Source organism: Bos indicus x Bos taurus, chromosome 15, assembly GCF_003369695.1.
Source record: "Bos indicus x Bos taurus breed Angus x Brahman F1 hybrid chromosome 15, Bos_hybrid_MaternalHap_v2.0, whole genome shotgun sequence".
NCBI classification, from domain to species: domain Eukaryota; kingdom Metazoa; phylum Chordata; class Mammalia; order Artiodactyla; family Bovidae; genus Bos; species Bos indicus x Bos taurus.
In genome coordinates, this window is record NC_040090.1 from 37,235,844 (window position 1) to 37,255,698 (window position 19,855).

The window sequence follows — 19,855 nt, forward strand, 5'->3', positions numbered from 1 at the left end:
ATGGTGTCACGGTCACTGCGGCCACTGCGGCATAGTTGGGTACCGTGGCGCTTCCCGCCGGCTAAGGTGTCTGCGCTGCAGCCGGTGATCCCAGCGTCTCGGTGGCCACCTCCTGGTTCCCCGACCCACCAGGAAAAGATGCTAAACCCTGCGGCAGCCGCGCCTTACCCTGTCCCTCTTAACGCTGCCTTCTTAACCAGCCTCCCTTCTCCCCGCTACCTCTCCATCCACTACTAACCTCTCCCCAAACCTCGCCAACACACACAGATACACACGTTCCCGAGAATTCCCCGGAACCGGGACGCTGGTGAAGGGGAGTGGACGGGAAGGAAATCTCTAAGAGAAGAAGGGAGAAATCTAGGGGGTGGGGTGCGGACAGCCCCCCGGGCGGGAAGCAAGACAGCCCCCGGGCGAGGGGCGGAGGGGCGCGGGTAAGTCAGGAGCTGGAGAGGGGGGCGGAGAGTCACCTGGCTGGACAGAGGCGGTCCCGAGCTTGGGAGGGAGGCGAGCAGAGGCGGGGCGCGCAGAGGAGGAGCGGAGGGACAGGGGCCAAGGCTGGGGGCGGGAACCAGGCGGGGCGCGAGCCTCAGCCGGAATCGCGGCGGGAGCAGGTGGAGCCGCAGCGGGAGCTCGCCCGGGCGAGCACTGGGAGGCGGCGGCTGAGCCGTGGCAATGGAGCTGCTAAAGCCAAACCGGAGCGTGCTGGGATCCGGACCCGGGCCGGGGGCTTCCCTGTGCCGCTCGGGGGGCCCCCTCCTCAACGGCAGCGGCACCGGCAACCTCAGCTGTGAGCCCCCACGCATCCGCGGAGCCGGGACACGAGGTGGGTGCCTCCCTAAGCCCCCTCCGCGAGCTCCTTCTCACTGCACCCCACAACACTCACAGAGGCCCCCATAGCCTCCTCAAAGGGATAGCCCACACTATCCCTTCATAGTACTCCCTCCGTCCCCAGACAGCTCCCCTGACATATCTGTCCTCCACAGCTCATAAAACTCCATCCCAGCTTCACACTACCTGGTCAGAGTCCCTTCACACCCTAGCCCCCTCGCCACCCCCAGAGCTCTTGGTCACCCCCAAAACGCATCACCTTCACCAACACACAGCCCACTGCTAGACAGAGACAGTGGGAAAGCAAGGACCTCCTCTGGCCAATCCCTTCCAAGTCTCTCCTTTCCTTTTGCAGTCAGTTCAGGGAGCCTCACTGGGAAAGGAAAGGAAGGAAGAAAGGCAAGATTGGGGGGATGAAGGGGACTGGCTGCGGGCAGAGGCAGTTACAATGGGAATGGGAAGTTACAGTCAATTACAAACAATTACAGTCTCCTGTGTTGCCCACCCCAACCCTTTGCCTTCCCCAAGAGATCTCCTAACCTGAATTAGGCTGGACATTGGATTGGGATCTGCTCTCCATTGCCCTCTTCCTCAAATCTCCTTGTCTCCCAAGCTGGAGTTCTTCTCAAGGCTCTATACCCTCTCTCTTTTGGTGTCTCCAAGTAATGTCTCTAGGTCCCTTCCAAGCCCCCTCTCCAACCTGCCTTTCCTTAGGTTTCACCCTTCTAGAGCCTGGCTGCCCCATTCATCATCCCATCCCCTTGTGCCACCTTTCCCTCCCATCCTCAGGCTGCTCTCACTCACCCAGTCCTGGAAATGACTTTCACTCCTCCCGTCACTCAACATCTACATTTTCTTGATGACCCAGCTCCAGTCATATTTTCCCCTTCCCATACCTTTTCTTTCCTTAAGTGGTTACTAGACAGCTGCTACTATAGTCCCTAGGCTAGGTGCCAGGCACACAGGACTAAACTAGAGCCAGTCTGGACTCTCATCTTCAATGCAGGAAAGAGACAAAAACCAATTTGAGAAACCACAGTCAGCATTTAGAATTCCCATAAGAGGGACAAAATTGTGGGCACCCAAAGGAGATGGGATCTGAAAACTTCACAGAGGGAATCTTGAAGTTGGAGTTCAGGAGGCAGAAAAGTAATAAGTGGGATTCCAGGAGAGGGAACAGCATTAAACAGAAGGAAATTATTCCATGCTCTAGAAGGGAAAGTGGGAATAAATTGTAATTGAAGGATTTATTTACCTCCATAAAATATCAAATACTTTCTCAGCTCATTGTTATATACTCTCTCATTCTTGCACTTGGATACTTTCACTCAACAAATATTTATTGAATCAGAGATTGTGCTAGGCACTAGGGACAGGAGTAAAACAAAACTGACACCGTTCTTATTTCAAGGAGCTCACAGTTCAGCCGCAGAGACAGACAAGTAAGCAGGGAATTGCCAGACAAAGAGGGCCGTGACTTGAGAGGGATGTGGGAACTCAGAAGAGGAGCACCTCTAGCCTAGCTTAGCCTTGGGAATCAAATTTGGCCTGCTGAGGAGGTAAAGGGTAAACTGAAATAAAAATTAAAATGCTGAGGGAAGTACTCTGTGACAACCTAGAGTGGGAGGCAGTGGGAGATGGGAGGGAAGTTCAAGAAGGAGGGGACATATTGTATACATGTGGCTGATTTGTGGTGATGTATAGCAGAAAACAGCACAATACTGTGAAGCAATTATCCTCCAATGAAAAATTTAAAAATAAAAAAGCTGAGGGAAAGTCAGCCAAATGAAGGGGCAGAAAAGGCAAAAAGCATCTCAAGCAGAGGAACAGTATGTATAAACAGCCCGGAGTTTAAATCCATGGCACTTTCGTTCAGTGTATCACAGTTTCTGAGCGCCTGGAACATGTACCATAAGAGAGGAATAATGAACACTCAGGATGAAGACCAGCCTAGAGAGATTCCAGAAAAATGTATGGAACTGTCTAAGGAGTATAGATTTTATCCCGAGGTCAATGGAAACTGCTGAAAGGTGAAGTAGTGCTGCCAGGATTAGTTCTGTAGTAAAGAGGGTGGATTGGAGGACAAGAGATGGGCAGAGGGGCATCCCTTTGAAGGCTATTATGTTACATTGGCCCTGGTGAAAGATGGTACTGGCTTAGGCTAAGCTACTGGCAGTGGAGATGGAGAGAACTGGATGGATTGGAGAAACACTTCAGGAAGTGTAATCCACAGAACTTGATGATTTATTAGAAATGGAGAGGGAAGAAGAGGTCAAGGGATGACATCTAGGTTTCTGACTTAGACAACTAGATGGTTGTTGTGCTGTATATGGAGGATAATAAGGAAGCAGAAATAGATTTGAAGGAGGACATTATCCATTCAATTTGGAACCCACTGAGTTTAAATGCCAGTGAAATATCCAGGTGGAGTTGCCCAGTAAGCTATTAAATCCAAGGATCTGGGAGATACAAGCTGGAAATGCAGACTTGAAAGGTTTTTGTTTGTCTAGAGGAGGTAATGAAAGCCATGAAACTAGATTAAATCATACAAAGATTGTGTCAGATTAAAAAAAAAAAAGAGGTCCTGGGATAGGACCTTGAGGAAGACCAATTTTTAAAAGCCAAGCAGAAGAAGAGGAGTCCATGAAGGAGATCTAGATGAAACCATTAGAGAGACAAGAAGGCAAGGAAGAAAAAAAAAAAAAAGGAAAATTTCAAATAAGGTATCACATGCTGCCAGTATAAGTCAGATAAGGTCAGAATAACATCCTTCAGATTCAATGGAAAGGACATCCTAGGAGGAGCTGTGGGGTTAGGGTTAGGGTATTATTACTGACTACGGTCAGTTGAAGTTTGGGCCATGGAAAAGGGGTTATGAGAAGTGAACCAAGGCATGCAGATAAAAACTTCCATATGTTTTGAAGATAGAGAGACAAAGAAAAAACAGGATAGTTCTAGAAATAACATGAGGTTGGGGAAGTGTGTGTGTGTGTGTGTACATGCACCTGCACATATAGTTTGTCTTTTGAATGTGTATGTATTGCAGAGAAAAAACCATTTTTTAAATGTTGATGGGGAATGGGCCAAGAGAGAGGAAGGTTGAAGCGCAGAAGAGGGGCTAGTTGATAGAGTAAGGGACCTTGAGCAAGCAGAATGTGCAGTGATTCAGAGCCCAAGTCATCTAGATGCTGCTGCCTACACACACCCGGCAGAGACTGTCAGCCACACTCACTCAGCTATAACCCCTGCAGACACATCTCACCCAGGCTCACCCAGTGCTACCAGTAGAAACGTGGCTGTTACCCACATTATTCTGATATAATCCACATACACTTAAATGTTTCCGATGTTCACTCAGAAACTACACACAGAAAGGACTTGTGGACACAGAACGTGAGGGAGAGGGTGGGACAAATTGCGAGAATAGCATTGATAGATATGCATTACCACTTGTAAAACAGATAGCTAGTGGGAAGCTACGGTATAGCACGGGGAGTTCAGCTCTGTGATGACCTAGAGAGGTGGAAGGAGGATGGGTGGGAGGGAGGCTCCAGGGGGAGAGGACGTGCATATACACACAGCTAATTCATGTTGTTGTACAGCAGAAACTAACACAACATTGTAAAGCAATTATACTGCAATTTACAAAATAAATAAAATGGGAAAAAAAGAAGCTACCCACAGAAAAACAGACGCCACCCACACTTACTTTAATATTACCCACTGTCATTTCGATGTTACTCATCCATCAAACACACACGCTTTCACTTTTTATTATCCACATATAATCAAATATTACTCATGCTTACTTAAGGAACCCATCTCCAGGTATTACCTATAAAGTCATAGATATAACTCTTACATATTCAGATAATACCTGCAAAGACTCAAATACTACCTGTGGTCACTCAGACGCTGTTATTTTACTCAATCAGGTTAACATCCTAATCTGTTAACATCTCATATTTACACTCACTTAAATATTGCCCACATACACTTTCATATTACTTCTGCTCAGTCATCTAGGACCACCATCAGCTGGATATTTCCCTCATTCACATACAGACCTCTGAATGTAACCCATGCTTCCTGTAGATGTTACCTACAAAATGAGATGTTATCTGTAGACCCTGGCTCATTCAAATGTTACAACACTTATTTAGATATTATCTAAACTTAAAGGTAACCCACACTCAATCAGATATTACCTATAGACACATAGCTGTTACCCTTCTCCAGATATTGCCCACAGAAATATGTGTCAATCTCACCCACCCAGATATCATCTCTAATACTCAAGTATTCCCAAGGCTTACTCTGCTCTCATTCACAATCAGCTGGATGATACACATGCTCACCACAGAAGCATGGGTACTACTTTGATGTCTGTGTGATGGGTAACCAAATCCAAGACACCAGTGAACGGCAGGATCTGAGGCATCAGCAGCTTCACTGTTCTGTGGAATCATTTCTTAGAAAAGCCTGTTCTTGTTTTATGTGACTCATCTGGATTTTTGTACCCACACTTGTATGCCCTCATCTGGACAGAACAAATGCAGATGCTCTAGATACCAGAAGCAGAACTGAACTGTTCCAGTCTTCTGAGTCCCCTGGTCTGATTTCTGATCTGCTGGCGTGGCACAGTGGTAAAGAACCCACCTGCCAATGTAGAAGACGTAGGAGACGGGTTCAATCCCTGGGTCAGGAAGATCCTCTGGATGAGGGTGTGGCAGCCCACTCCAGTATTCTTGCCTGGAGAATCCCATGGACAGAGGAGCCTGGCAGGCTACAGTCCATAGGGTCACAAAGAGTCCGACATGACTGAGTGATTTAGCACATACTCATCCCCAGCAGAATGACACCCACAGGTAGACTGTCAAGGCACTGATGGCTGTACCCCAGATGAATAAATGAGAAATGAGCTTTTCACAATTTATAGTGTCATCCAAACTTTAGGTGTGGTTACTGAATCAAGAACTAGTAGAAAGGGAACTCCTGGTGGTCCAATGGTTAGGACTCAGTGCTGTCACTGCCAGGGCGCCACAGTGCAGCCAAAAAAAAGAAAAATCTAGTTGAAGAGAAACATCCAGAGGACAGAGGAGGATGTGAGAGAGATGACAGAACTAGAGAGATAAGGGATGGGAGGAGAGGGGAAGGGCATAGAGGGGCAGTGAACTGAAAGGAGACACACACAAAAATGCAAGATAGACCACCTGTTCTATTTTCTTGGGTCCAAGGACCTCTCTGACAGAGATCCCCCCTCCCAAATGTTCTTTATTTCCCCCTATACACACACATACACATGCACACCTTCCATAAGCCTCCCCTGCAGAGAGGGATCCCAGCTTCTAAATGAGACATAGACAGTTTGTGTATAATAGTAAAAGTAACACATTCCAAATCACAGCCTGTTATTGACCCCTTCCCCTGTACCACCCAAAAGATTCTCCAACATGGGTCTCCAAAGAAACAGAGGCAGTGAGGCAGCAAGGAGAGTGCATGCTGGAGCTTTAGAAGCACAGAGATGAAGGAGGGATGAGGAGAAGCAGAGCAGATGCGTGTATGTGGACAGTGACAGAGATCCAGTTAAGATTCATTAGCAAGCAGGTGTTAACACCTCCTGTGCAGGAAGCATTATGCCAAATGCTAGGGACATGCTGAAGAACAAGGTGGGCATTGCCCCTGCCCTCAAGAGCTCATAGTCTAGTGGCAGAGACAGAACATGAACATCATAATACGGTAAGAAATGCCAGGGTAGAGTCTGGTAGTGGCAGCGTGATGAATGACAGAGAAGTGAGGGAGCAGCAGGAGACAAAGCATTTTGGAAATGCAGAGACAAGATTCTGTTCTGATTCGGCTCCTCACTTGCTGTGTGCTCTGAGAAAGTAATGTCATTCCCGGATTCAGGGAGGGTACTGTACTGCTTAGTCGCTCAGTCATGTCTGACTTTTTGCGACCCCAATGGACTGTAGCCTGCCAGGTTCCTCTGACAATGGGATTTTTCAGTCAGGAATACTGGAGTGGGTTGCCATTTCCTTCTCCAGGGGATCTTCCCAACCCAGGAATCGAACCCACATCTCCTGTGTCTCCTGCATTGCAGGCATTTCAGTTAGGAGATTTCTTGTAAATAGTACTTCCTTGAAGTCTACAACAACTTCTGGGTAAGTATGTAACTATTGATATGGGGGGAAAAACAGTTTAATTTGGGAGTTAAGGCAAAAGTCAGCCAATGTATGGGGCTATGGAGAATGATGCAGCTCTGGGCCCTTCCATCTCCCCAACCTGGTAGGCTCTGTCCCTGCCCTCTTTCCTTCCAACCTCCAGTTTCCCTCACACTGAGGCCATGGGCAGGGGTGACTGGGTCCAGTTTAATTCAAATCAGTTTTGTCTTGGTTGTGATATGGCAGCCCAGTGATGAATCCTTCCCCCCAACAGGCAATGACACAAGTGAACGGGGTCAGCCCTTTGTCTAGCCCAGCAGTGCTACGTGTCCTTCCTGTGAGCTCCCAGAGCATTCTGTTATTCTTCAACCTCACTTCTTACCACACTGTGTGACAGATATCTATTTATATGTCTGAGTTTCCCTCTAGACTTCTAGAATGTGAGCTCTCAGATGACAGCTCTCGGGGCATTTGTCATGTTCATCTTTGTCCCCAGTGCCTAGTATAAAGATAATCCTCTGCAAATGCTTGTGGAGTGAGAGGGAATGTTTATAGATAATTAAAATACAAGGCAGAAAGTAAAGGCCGTTCTAACAGGTGTGTAGGGAACATGCATGGGTCAGAGGAAGGGGAGATTAGCTCCAAATAAGGTTTCCAGAGAGGCCTTATAGAGGAGGGAGCAGTCAGTCCTAGTCTTGAATGACAATGGTTAAGTAGTTCACCAGATAACAGAAAACAAGTTTAATATTGAGAGTCCTTCCCTGGTGGCTCAGACAGTAAAGCATCTGCCTACAATGCGGGAGACCTGGTTTCAATCCCTGGGTGGGGAAGATCCCCTGGAGAAGGAAAATGGCAACCCACTCCAGTATTCTTGCCTGGAAAATCCCATGGACGGAGGAGCCTGGTAGGCTACAGTCCGTGGGGTCCTAAAGAGTCAGACACGACTGAGCTACTTCACTTTCACTTTCAATGGGGGGAGGAGGGTATGAACAGTGGTGGGGGAGCAGTGAAAGAGCAGTTTAGGCTGAGAAACCAACGTGAGCAAAGGAGAGTCATGAGTGCACCTGATGCCTCCCAGAAACTGAGTCATCTGGTGGCTTAAATGAGTGCATTGCAGGAATGAGGTGAGAGGAAGAAAAGGCCAGTTCTGGGAGAATCTTGATGACAAGCTGAAGACAGTTGAGAGTAGGTAAAGGGTCTTTGGCTTGTCTGTTTAGTGATTATTGTTGTTTTTTAAGACATTAAAGACACGATCAGACCTGTGTCTCAAAAGATAGCAGTCAGCAGGGTTGAATGATACCAGGAGGTCATTAAGTAGAATAGGCTGAGAAGGGACCTTTGGATTTGGTAGTTAAAGCTTAGTAACCATGAAAAGAAGTGTAATGAACACTTATGAACAGTAATGGGGGAGAGATCACTGGATTGTAATAGATTGAGGAGTGGATGAAAAGATGCAAATAATCTCTTCAAGAAGTTTGGCTGCAAAGAGAAAGAAGGATTTGGAGCAAAGCTTGAGAACAGATAGGGTTTCTTAAGGAAGGGTAGAGTTAGGCCACTTCAACTAGGCTTCTAGAGGTTAAAAGGGTAACAAATTCAAGTTCACCATTTACTGAGTGGGTCCTGGGCCAGTGGGGAAGGGGGAGGATTTGGGAATCAGGGGATCTGGCTGGGTAGTAGGGCTTGAAGAGTTGGGAATAAGTGAGACTGGACAGCCCAGCTGAGTGGGGGCCAGACCCCCTGCTGCCACCTCACCTCTTTCCTACCCAGAATTGGAGCTGGCCATTAGGGTCACCCTGTATGCTGTGATCTTTCTGATGAGTGTTGGAGGAAACGTGCTCATCATCGTGGTCCTGGGGCTGAGCCGCCGTCTGAGGACCGTCACCAATGCCTTCCTGCTCTCACTGGCAGTCAGCGACCTTCTGCTGGCTGTGGCTTGCATGCCCTTCACCCTCCTACCCAATCTCATGGGCACGTTTATCTTCGGCACAGTCGTCTGCAAGGCGGTTTCCTACTTCATGGGTAGGTGAACAATCGCCCTGCCTCCCTTAGCCCTCTCCTCCCCTAAAGTCCTTGCCGAATGTAGGGGTTTGTCTTCGTCTGGAGTGTGGAAGTCACACTGGGGAATGTGTAGCGCAAGTTTCCTAGGTAACCCTTTCCTCTTCCTTCCTAGGGGTGTCTGTGAGCGTGTCCACGCTAAGCCTCGTGGCCATCGCCCTCGAGCGGTACAGCGCCATCTGCCGACCACTGCAGGCACGCGTGTGGCAGACGCGCTCCCACGCGGCTCGTGTGATCGTAGCCACGTGGATGCTGTCGGGACTGCTCATGGTGCCCTACCCAGTGTACACTGCCGTGCAGCCAGCGGGGCCTCGTGTCTTGCAATGCATGCACCGGTGGCCCAGTGCGCGGGTTCGCCAAACCTGGTGAGGGTGCCTATTACCCATTCCTGAGAATTCCCTTCTCTTATTTCCATCAGTCAGAAGCATTACCCAGAATCTTGCTCCAACAATTATCACGACCCACCACCCTGGGATCCCCATTCGGGGCTCCTCCCCAGTTCTCTAGCCCTTACCAGCTGTACCCCGAATCCTACCTCTACCTCTAGGACGTGGTCACCAGCCCTAGATACACCAGTTCAGTCTTCCTCCATCAGTGATTATAGCTGGACAGGGATCCGCACTGACTGGTCTGCGCTCTGTCTCCAGGTCGGTACTGCTGCTCCTGCTCTTGTTTTTCGTGCCTGGGGTGGTTATGGCGGTGGCCTACGGGCTTATCTCCCGTGAGCTCTACTTAGGGCTTCGCTTTGACGGTGACAGTGACAGCGAGAGCCAGAGCCGGGTCGGAAGTCAGGGAGGGCTGCCCGGTGGCACAGGACAAGGTGTGTGAAATCCAGGAGAGGGCGGGACTTTGGGAAGGGGCGGGACATAAAGTGGGTGGGGCGGAAATGTGCGGGCTTTGAAGGATTCAGCCTCCAAATCTGACCGCCCACGGTCTGTGCTCAGGTCCTGCCCAGGCGAACGGACGTTGCCGGTCTGAGACCCGGCTGGCGGGTGAGGACGGCGACGGCTGTTATGTACAGCTTCCGCGCTCCCGGCCTGCATTGGAGATGTCTGCGCTGACCGCGCCCACGCCTGGCCCAGGATCCGGCACCCGGCCTGCCCAGGCCAAGCTGCTGGCTAAGAAGCGCGTGGTGCGGATGTTACTGGTGATCGTTGTGCTTTTTTTCCTGTGTTGGTTGCCGGTGTATAGCGCCAACACGTGGCGCGCCTTCGACGGCCCAGGCGCACATCGTGCACTTTCGGGTGCGCCCATCTCCTTCATCCACTTGCTAAGCTACGCCTCTGCCTGTGTCAACCCCCTGGTCTACTGCTTCATGCACCGTCGCTTTCGCCAGGCCTGCCTTGACACCTGCACCCGCTGCTGTCCTCGGCCTCCAAGGGCTCGCCCCAGGCCTCTGCCGGACGAGGACCCTCCCACCCCCTCCATCGCCTCACTGTCCAGGCTGAGCTATACCACCATCAGCACGCTGGGGCCTGGCTGAGGGGTGGAGCGGGAGCGGGGCTGAGGCAGGACAGACGGATTCCTACCAGCTCAGCCCCGTCCAAACACACAAGAGACGCAGACCAGCTGACACGAGAGACTGACTAACCCCAATGGCCAGGAAAGGGTGGCTTACCTGACACTAAGGAAACAAACCAGACCCTCACACAGAAAAGGAGGCACTCAATGAGGGACTGAGCCTGGCACACAGAGCCATGGCACTGACCTTGGACAGACCCAGCGTCCCTAGCCGTGGACTGTCTCCACACTGTGGAAACCGACAGGGGCTGACCTGCCTCTCACACGTATAGCAGGGGCATTGAATCTTTCAGGGCTCTGGAGCCTGGCACAGGAATGACTCCTGAGATGCTCCGCTGTGCCCATAGTTTGACCTCACAGTGCCCTTCCCCATCAGTGCTGCAAACACCAACCTGCCTAATCTCACACTCCCCGGACCAACGAGCTGTTTTGCACTAAGAAGTCCCTTCATTCCTTTCCAGTTAAATAATCCCCTCACCGGACTTTTTCAAGAAATGATAAATGACTTGGTTTCCCCCTCAATTTCCTTTTTGGACTTTTCTGGGGCATGTGAGGGGGCATGGGATTTGGGAGTCCTCTCTGTCAGGTCCCTCCCCCTGCTGCTCACTCCTGTGCATGACCCCCTGCCAAAAAGCCCATGGTCTGAGTCTAGATGAGGCTGTGTGAATTCTCTCTGAGTGGTCAACCTGGACCCACCTCACACCAGAGTCACAAAGCTGAGAATAAGGTTAGGGGTGGAATACGCATGGCACATCATCATTCCTAAGCACACTGTCCTAAAGTGGTCCCCTTGTTAGGGTACTGTATTAATAGATGCTTATTAAAATTTTAATGAAAAAAGGAAGCACTGTATGTTAAGACTCAGTTTATTCACTGTGTATTTGTAATAATATGGGGCCAGAACATAACAGATATACAGAATTAGAGTCGGGCCTTTTAATGCACTGTTACCTGTGGAAGCACCTTTTACTGGCCAGCAACAAGGAGAGGTGCAGTGGGAAAGGAGGTAGGGGGGTGCTGAACCTAAATGAAAGTCCTGGAAATCAGTCTCCCTGTTGACCATAAGACTGATCCAGCCCCAGAGAGAGGCAGAGATAGCAAATCACCCCTGCACACACACAGTGACAAACCAGGAAGAACAGATGATCTCACCGAGGGAACGCACAGAAATAGACAGAGGTGTGGTATGCTAGGAGAGGGCTCCTTGACACTTCATCTTGTAACAGGTGGAGAAACTGAGGCCCAGCACAAGAAAGAAAGCAGCTCAAGGTCATACAAGAAATTAAAGCAAGACAGGAATAATCTTATTGAAGTAGACACTGAGCTGGAGGTGGAAGAGAAGCCATACCCTCTGGTGTCAGACCCAAACTTTGTGGGCCTTGAGCTTATAAAATTGGGTGTCCCTTTTTTAAGAAAAAAAATTCAAAATTACAGCTACAAAATTGCTAGGACACTGTCCAGGGCCTTGGAAGAGATCCCTGCAAGTGAGGATCCCTGAGATGTAAGCTCCATTAGCTTCACAGCCAATAATGCCTCTAAAATCCACCCACTAACAACATTGAACAAACACTGGATGGAGTGAAGGGCAGTGAGAAAGGAGAGTGGTCTGTTTACCAGTTCTGAGCTGCTCCTATCCATCCTTTCTGCAGGGCTCTCGGCTGCAAGAGGCAGGAGGAAGGAAGAAAAGGAGGGAGAAGGCGTTCCAAGCTGTCAACTAAGACAGTACTGGTTAAAAATAGAATCCCAGCTGGTCGGAGTTGTGGAAAGCAAGATATTGAGCTTTGCTCACTCATGCCAGCTTTTCCAGGGGGTGGGAGTAGGTTTGCCCACAGCCTTCACGGCACTCTCTGATATTCATTCCCACCATCCTTTCTGAAGGAGATACAGCCTTGAAGAGGCTCCCCCACTGTCAGTCCTTCCGGCTTGGGCCCAGGTTCCTAATGTCCGTCAGATGGTGGTGGGGAGCTCAGCAAGGGAGGGCTGGTACTCATAGCTCATGAGGTCACGGAGAGCTCATACTCCAAGCCTCTCAGCCTGGAATATGAGCTCAAGTATGGTGGTCCAGGGCTACCCTAGAACCTAGCACATAGGCACAGCCTGAATAATGCCATTTCCCACACTGCGCAGTCTTTTCTTCTACAGAATACTTAACACATCCGTCACCCTGTGCCCGATCTAGTTACCTGATGTGGAATTTGGGGTCCTTCCATCTATTTTCCATCTCTGGAGATCTGACAGAACATTTCAGGTCTAGATTTTAATATCACTGTCTCCGTGAAGTCCTGCTTGGTCATCCTCACAAAGCTTGTCTGCTCATAGAGTACTTACTGCTTTCTCTCTTCTAGCATAGTTATGTTCCTGCCTGATTTCCCATCCTGGGCAGGGAACAGCATGATGTCATGGGAAGATGACTGAGCCTGGGCCTAGAAGGTGGAGTGATGGAGTGGGTAGGGGTGAAATCCAATGCTTCTTGATTCTGTGTGACAGGAGTTTATATATACTAATTCATCTCATTCTCAAAACTCTTCTCCAGAACATTTCTCTTCATTTGACAGAAGAGGAAAGTGAAGCTGAGAAAGCTTAAGGGAGTTGCGTGAGGCCCTGCAGCTAGAAGGGAGACAGGAACTGAGCTCAGGTTTCTGCCTCTAAAGCTTTGTTTCCTTCCATTAAGCTGTTTTGCCTTCCTTCAAACGTTGAAGATCTGGGTACCAGTGGTCCTGCCTTTTAAAAGTTGTGTGATTTTGTGCAACTTATCTCAATGAGTCTCAGTCTCATCTGTAAAATAGGAAGAATTACATTGTCTTCTGCAATATTGTGATTTATAAGAAATATATATTAATGTATTCAGTTCAGTTCAGTTCAGTCGCTCAGTCGTGTCTGACTCTTTGTGACCCCATGAATTGCTGCATGCCAGGCCTCCCTGTCCATCACCAACTCCCAGAGTTCACCCAAACTCATGTCCATCGAGTCGGTGATGCCATCCAGCCATCTCATCCTCTGTGGTCCCCTTCTCCTCCTGCCCCCAATCCCTCCCAGCATCAGGGTCTTTTCCAATGAGTCAACTCTTTGCATGAGGTGGCCAAAGTATTGGAGTTTCATCCTCAGCATCATTCCTTCCAATGAACTCCCAGGACTGATCTCCTTTAGGATGGACTGGTTGGATCTCGTTGCAGTCCAAGGGACTCTCAAGAGTCTTCTCCAACACCACAGTTCAAAAGCATCAATTCTTCAGCGGTTAGCTTTCTTCACAGTCCAACTCTAACATACATACATGACCGCTAGAAAAACCATAGCCTTGACTAGACAGACCTTTGTTGGCAAAGTAACGTCTCTGCTTTTGAATATGCTGTTTAGGTTGGTCATAACTTTCCTTCCAAGGAGTAAGTGTCTTTTAATTTCATGGCTGCAATCACCATCTGCAGTGATTTTGGAGCCCAAAAAAATAAAGCCTGACACTGTTTCCACTGTTTCACCATCTATTTCCCATGAAGTGATGGGACCGGATGCCAAGATCTTCGTTTTCTGAATGTTGAGCTTTAAGCCAACTTTTTCACTCTCCTCTTTTACTTTCATCAAGAGGCTTTTTTTTTTAATTTTTTTTGATCCTTCAGAAGCCCCAGTTCTAGCATCTCCATGCCTGGAAGGAAGCCACCAAAGGGAGGCCAGTTCCACAAAACTTGAGGATGGCGGTTGTGCTGGAAATCTCATCCCCCTCAAACCTTCCAAGAAGGCAGGTTTCCAGCTAAGTCTCAGATATGGGGACAAACCAGAAAAGAGACAGTCTCACAGTGAACAGGCACAGGGGGTCTTGTGCCAGACAACTCTCACAGACAACTCAAGCCAGAGCCTTGGACAACCATACAATCTGGTTACTCAGGTCTGATTAGTGGAAAGCAAGGGATTCTTTAAGGAAAGACTGTTCCTTCAAGTTATCTCTGTGAGAGGAGAGGTGGGAAGGAAGAAAAGAAAATGGAAAGGGTGGAGAAGTAAGCAGGCCCCATCTGAGGTCAAAGCTTTGGGCTGGGATGTAATGCCTATAAGAGGGGCCATGCTGGAAGCGGCAGTCCCTATTGCAGATTCTAACCGTGGTTCTCTGTCTGCTTCCTGTTCTCTGAATCTCATTCACTGTCCCCCAACCTTATGGGGCACTTGTTCAGTCAGATGCTTGGTCTGTTGCTAGCACCAGTCATGAAGATTAACACCTCCCTTTAGGTAGGGCTCAGTCTTTTGGAAACAATTCTAGCCCAGCCGTGTATCCACATCTTGAGAAAGGAAATAGTTAACCAAATAGGCCCTTTGTCTTAGGTACTTTGTCTTAACCAAACAGGCACATTGTCTTAATCAAATTAGGCGCTTTGTCTTAGTAAAACAGTTTGGGGCTCCAGAATACTCACCTGACGGGTCAGTAGTAAGAGATAAGACATGAAAGGGCTCTTGAGGAAGTTACATTTATTTAAATGGTAAGGCTGGTTTGAGTAAATTTCTCAGGGTGAAACAAATGGGCTTCAAGTAATGAGGGAAAGGCAGAACACAAGACATTACCTGACAGGATACAAGATTCCATCTAAGTGTCAGGGAACAGGGCTAACACTGCACGTGGGCAAGGAAAGGCAGGTGCAAAGATTCCACCTGGACAGGGACAGAGCGTTCCAGGTGGGACTCAATCTGTAGGAGGGGGGGATCCCCCGAGCGGGGGGGAGTGCGGAGGGATCTATTTTTTTGCCTTAAACCAGAGATAATCCCTTGATCCTTCTAAATTTAGGCATATGGATTTCCCAGATGGCTCCGTGATAAAGAATCCACCTGCCAATGCTGGAAACGTGGGTTTGATCCCTGGGTCAAGAAGATCCCCTGGAATAAGAAATGTCAAACCACTCCAATATTCTTGACTGGGAAATCCCATGGACAGAGGAGCCTGGCGGGCTACAGTCCATGGAGTCACAAAGAGTCAGACATGACTGAGTAACTGAGCTCAAGCACACACGTACAACCCTCCAGGAAGTAACAAGCAGCAATTCAGGAAATTTAAAGGCCAGCCCCTGGGCTGCCTATATGTGGGGATCTGTAGTTCATCCCAGAAAAGAGAAGCGTATAGGGTGGCTGAGGTAGAAAGCCTGGCTATAAGTGCACCCAGAGAGGTAGAGGGCCCTCACATTGTCAGGGAACAGCTGCACCCACCAACTTGAAAGGTGATGCAGGTCAAACCAGAATTAGCAGCAAAAGTGGGGATCTGGCCAAAGGAGACCAATACGCAGCTCCAGGGTAAAGAGCTAACAACAGTTACTTGGTCTGAAAACCGATCTCACTGGAAGGATCTGGTACCCAGTACGCCCCAATGCCATTAACTATGGAGTGACTAGCTCTGACTGGTTACTTTCTATTTCTGAGCCTCACTTTCCCTCATCTGTTGGTATCCCTCACTTGGAGATATTTCATGACTTGCTATATAGTTGTGAAGGCTACGTGAGCTGGAGCAGCTGTCTTCCAAGGAAATGCACAAGCTCAGGAAGATTATTAGACACCCTAGCATTGAGATCATGCTGGTAGCCACTGCCATAAGTAATCCAAAATAAAAATAATACTGAATAATAACATCATGTAATAAAGTCCAGTAAACTTCTGCCTTTCCCATGAGGAGTACTTTAGAGTTTTTTTTTTAATCTCAAACACTGATTTACTTATTTAATATTTTTATTAGTCATATATACACATAGTTTAAAGGAAATTCCTAGGTTGGTCAGTGGTAAAGAACCCACCTGCCAATGCAGGAGATTCAGGAGATGTGGCGTCGATCCCTGGGTCAAGAAGAGCCCCTGGAGAAGGAAATGGCAACCCAGTCCAGTATTCTTGCCAGAAAAATCCCATGGACAGAGGAGCCTGGTGGACCTTAGTCTATGGTGTCACAAAGAGTCAGACACGACTGAGCACACATACAGTTTAAAGAATCATGTATTCTACGATATCAAGACAAACAGCAGTCCCCAGACCTCTAACCTGCTCGTTTCCCCTCCTACAGAGGGAATTACTTTCAAATCTCTTATCCATTTTTTCCTAGTATTTATTACCATGTCTTTTAATAACATGCTAATATTACTTCTGGTTCTTCTGTTTGGCAGTATTATCTATTGGCCACTCTCCAAGGAAGATGAGGGTTTAACTCTCATTTCCACCAACCAGACGCACACACTCCTATATCACCTTCTCACCCAATAAAATAATAAGATATCACTGCTGTTGTTTAGTCACTAAGTTGTGTCCACCTCTGTGTGAGCCTAAGGACTATAGCCTACCAGGCTCCTCTGCAATTTTCCAGGCAAGAACACTGGAGTGGGTTGCCATTTCTTTCTCCAAAATAATAGCATAATTTTTGTTATTGTGACATCCAGGCACAAAGATGATCCTCAGTGATATTCACCTCCCTGTATTCCAGCCCTTTGTCGTCCTGTTTCACTTCACAAGGCTGTGTACGTAACCAACAAAATATCAGAGTGTTTAATAAAAATGGGATCCCACTCTGCACTTGTACAACTTGGCCTAACTCACTTTACCTTAATCCAACCCTGTTGGATTTTGTCTTTAACATTTTGATGTTTTTGTTCATCGTGGATTTTTTTGCATAAATTTTAACATTTTTAATATTGCACAAAGTATTTTTAATGTTGATCATTAAATTTTTTGATGCTCTTTTAAGTCTTTCACCCAAAACAAGAAAGCTTCTTAGTCTTGGCCCTTACATATCCTAATAGCTTCTTGAGAAAGAATTCATGGAAAGTAAACTTTAGGAAAGTAATCTTTATGTCTGAAAGTGTTAGTTGCTCAGTCATGTTCAACTCTTTGCGACCCCCATGGACTGTAGCCTACCAGGCTCTTCTGTGTGTGGAATTCTTCAGGCAAGAATCTGGAGAGTGTAACCATTGCCTTCTCCAGGGGATCTTCCTGGCCCAGCGATTGAAACCTGGTCTCTTGCATTGCAGGCAGATTCTTTACCATCTGAGCCACCAGGGAAGTCTTTATATCTATATATGTAATTCACCATCACACTGGATTCCTAGTTTGGCCAGATATAGAATTCCAGGTTGGGAATTTTTTAACCTATGTTTTGAAGATATGCTTTTGAAGACCAAAGTCATTTGACTTCTGATCCTTTGCTCTACAATAGTGGCTATTAATTTTGGAATTTGGAATTGTACAGGTCCATCCTGCTCACAGTAGGGCAGGACTTAGTTTAACAGTGGAGGACTGATAGCTGATTGGAAGTCTGAGCAGTGGATGGAGATTGTCTTCTGGGAGCTTCTTTATAGGGTGATATAGTTAAGCTATTTGTTGGAATCTCCAGATGTTAAGACCTTCAGTTCTTTCTTCATTGGCTGGTGAGATGTCCTAGAGAACTTCTCCAATTTCCTGGAGAGAATAAAGACCTCGTTTCCAGCATTTGGAGAGCCAGTGGGAAAAGACTTTGGCATGGGGGTAGGCTTGATGGGGCATTTACTGTGCATATGGATACTTAAGATTGTTTTATGGTATCCCTGTCTTCAAATGTGCCTGAAGGACCTTCAATTTTATCTTCTCCAGACAGATCTCCTGTCTTCTGCCAAAGAGAAGAACAGTAGAGAGTTAGCTAAGGGATCTAGAAATCTTTTTTTTTTTTCAACAGCTTTCAACCAATCTTCTTTTATTCCCCACCCCCTAAACTTCCAGAAATATCTTGAACCACCAATTCCTAGGCCTTTGGAGGGTTCTGCCATTTAGGTGTGGCAGTTCTTTGGTTTCCCCTGTTATATCTGCTTACTTAGGTCAACTAAGTCATTAGACACCTATCTATCTATTTTTCAGTTTCCAAAATTTTCTCATAATCTCTTTTTTCTCACCTTTTCTGAAGATTTATACCTCACACACACACAAAAAAATCCCTTTAAACCCAGTTAAGGGATCAGACAAACCTCAGTATGCTGTCAGAGGAGGAACAGAGCATAGGAGATGGGGACACATTATACATAGATGAAGAAATCCAATTCCCTAACTTTATCTCACTTTCAGGAAATCCCTTCTTTTAGAGGGGTTTGCAAAGAGAGCAACCTTTTATGCCTTTGTTCAAAATATAATCTTTCCTCGAAAGTGCCCTGCATGCCTGCATGCTCAGCCGTTCAGTCCTGTCCAACTCTTTGCAACCCCATGGACTATAGCCCACCAGGCTTCTCGGTCCATGAGATTCTCCAGGCAAGAATACTGCAGTGGGCTGCCACTTCCTCCTCCAGGAGATGTTCAAAACCCAGGGATCGAACCTGAGTCTCCTGCTCCTCCTGCATTTACCACTTAGCCACGTAGGAAGCCCAGGTAGTAGCCTAGACCTCTGCTGAGTTTTCCATTGAGTTATCCAGTCCTGTGGGCTGCTTTAGGAGGTCAATTTCAGCCTTTAAAGGACAAATACTGCTAGTGCTTGTAGAAATACAATTTCAATTCAGTGAATTCCTTGAATAATCATTTTAATTACAGCAGTTATAATTTAACAATTACAAAAACAATTATTATAAAATAAGTTATTTTATAGAGAGTGCACAAACAAGGACACTCCTTCCCATAAATGGGTATTAGGTTGGGCTTGTGTGGTCTTTGCCAGGTCTTGTTGCCTCCCGGCAAGTCCTCTCAAGGGCAGGTTCTGAAGGAGAGACCAAGCTAGTTCTGGAGGAGATGCAGACACGTGAGGAGTGCCCAAGGGAGGGGTGGTTCATGCGCCAGGCCCTGCTACACACGACATGCAAAACTTGAGGTTCAGGTTGACACCAGCCTGTAAGTCACCTCGCTACGGTGAGCCCCAGGGAAAATCGGATCTGCTTGCTTCTTAGGGGCAGAGGCACCGTCCTCCCTTAGCCCCGCCCCTTAGGCCCCCTTCCCGCCGGCGCACGTGGAGCCGGTGAGCTACACGTTTTTAACTTGCAACCTGAACCACGCACAGGAAACGGCTAAGGCCAGGAACGGCTGGGATGAGAGGAGGGAGAGAGGCTGGTGCGCAGAGGTGCCGCTGGCTGCAATGGACTTTCGGGACAGGGAGGCCACAGAAAAGATCTACAAAGAAAACTGGCTTGGTCAGAAGGAGGGGGAGCGGCTGGGGAGACTAATGAGAGGAGGAGGTAATGAAAGGAAGGGGCTAGGATGAGAGGGAGGGGCTGCTTCAGAGAGTGATCAGTGGGGAGGAGAAATAGATGGGCAAGAAGAAGAAAGGGAAATAGATGGTAGGAACTTATCTTGGGGACAGGAGGGACTTAAGAGGAGAGCCAGTGTGCTCACTTAGT

The 19,855-nt window shown here is 47.8% G+C and overlaps 1 protein-coding gene across 1 annotated transcript; it reads left to right on the forward strand.

Annotated features, from left to right (window-relative positions):
- Positions 1-530: 530 nt before the first annotated feature.
- CCKBR (cholecystokinin B receptor) lies at positions 531-11,409 on the forward strand. The gene is made up of 5 exons (XM_027563129.1): positions 531-823; positions 8,757-9,008; positions 9,160-9,409; positions 9,692-9,864; positions 9,989-11,409. The coding sequence occupies exons 1-5, from the start codon at positions 673-675 to the stop codon at positions 10,525-10,527; spliced, it is 1,365 nt and encodes a 454-aa protein (XP_027418930.1). The 5' UTR covers positions 531-672; the 3' UTR covers positions 10,528-11,409.
- Positions 11,410-19,855: the final 8,446 nt, after the last annotated feature.

What these genes read in the sequence shown, in the direction of transcription:
- CCKBR (XM_027563129.1), top strand. Translation starts at nt 673, where the DNA reads ATGGAGCTGCTAAAGCCAAACCGGAGCGTGCTGGGATCCGGACCCGGG. An exon ending in CCGCGGAGCCGGGACACGAG is followed by an intron (nt 824 to 8,756) that starts GTGGGTGCCTCC and finishes TTTCCTACCCAG; the next exon opens with AATTGGAGCTGGCCATTAGG. An exon ending in GGCGGTTTCCTACTTCATGG is followed by an intron (nt 9,009 to 9,159) that starts GTAGGTGAACAA and finishes CTTCCTTCCTAG; the next exon opens with GGGTGTCTGTGAGCGTGTCC.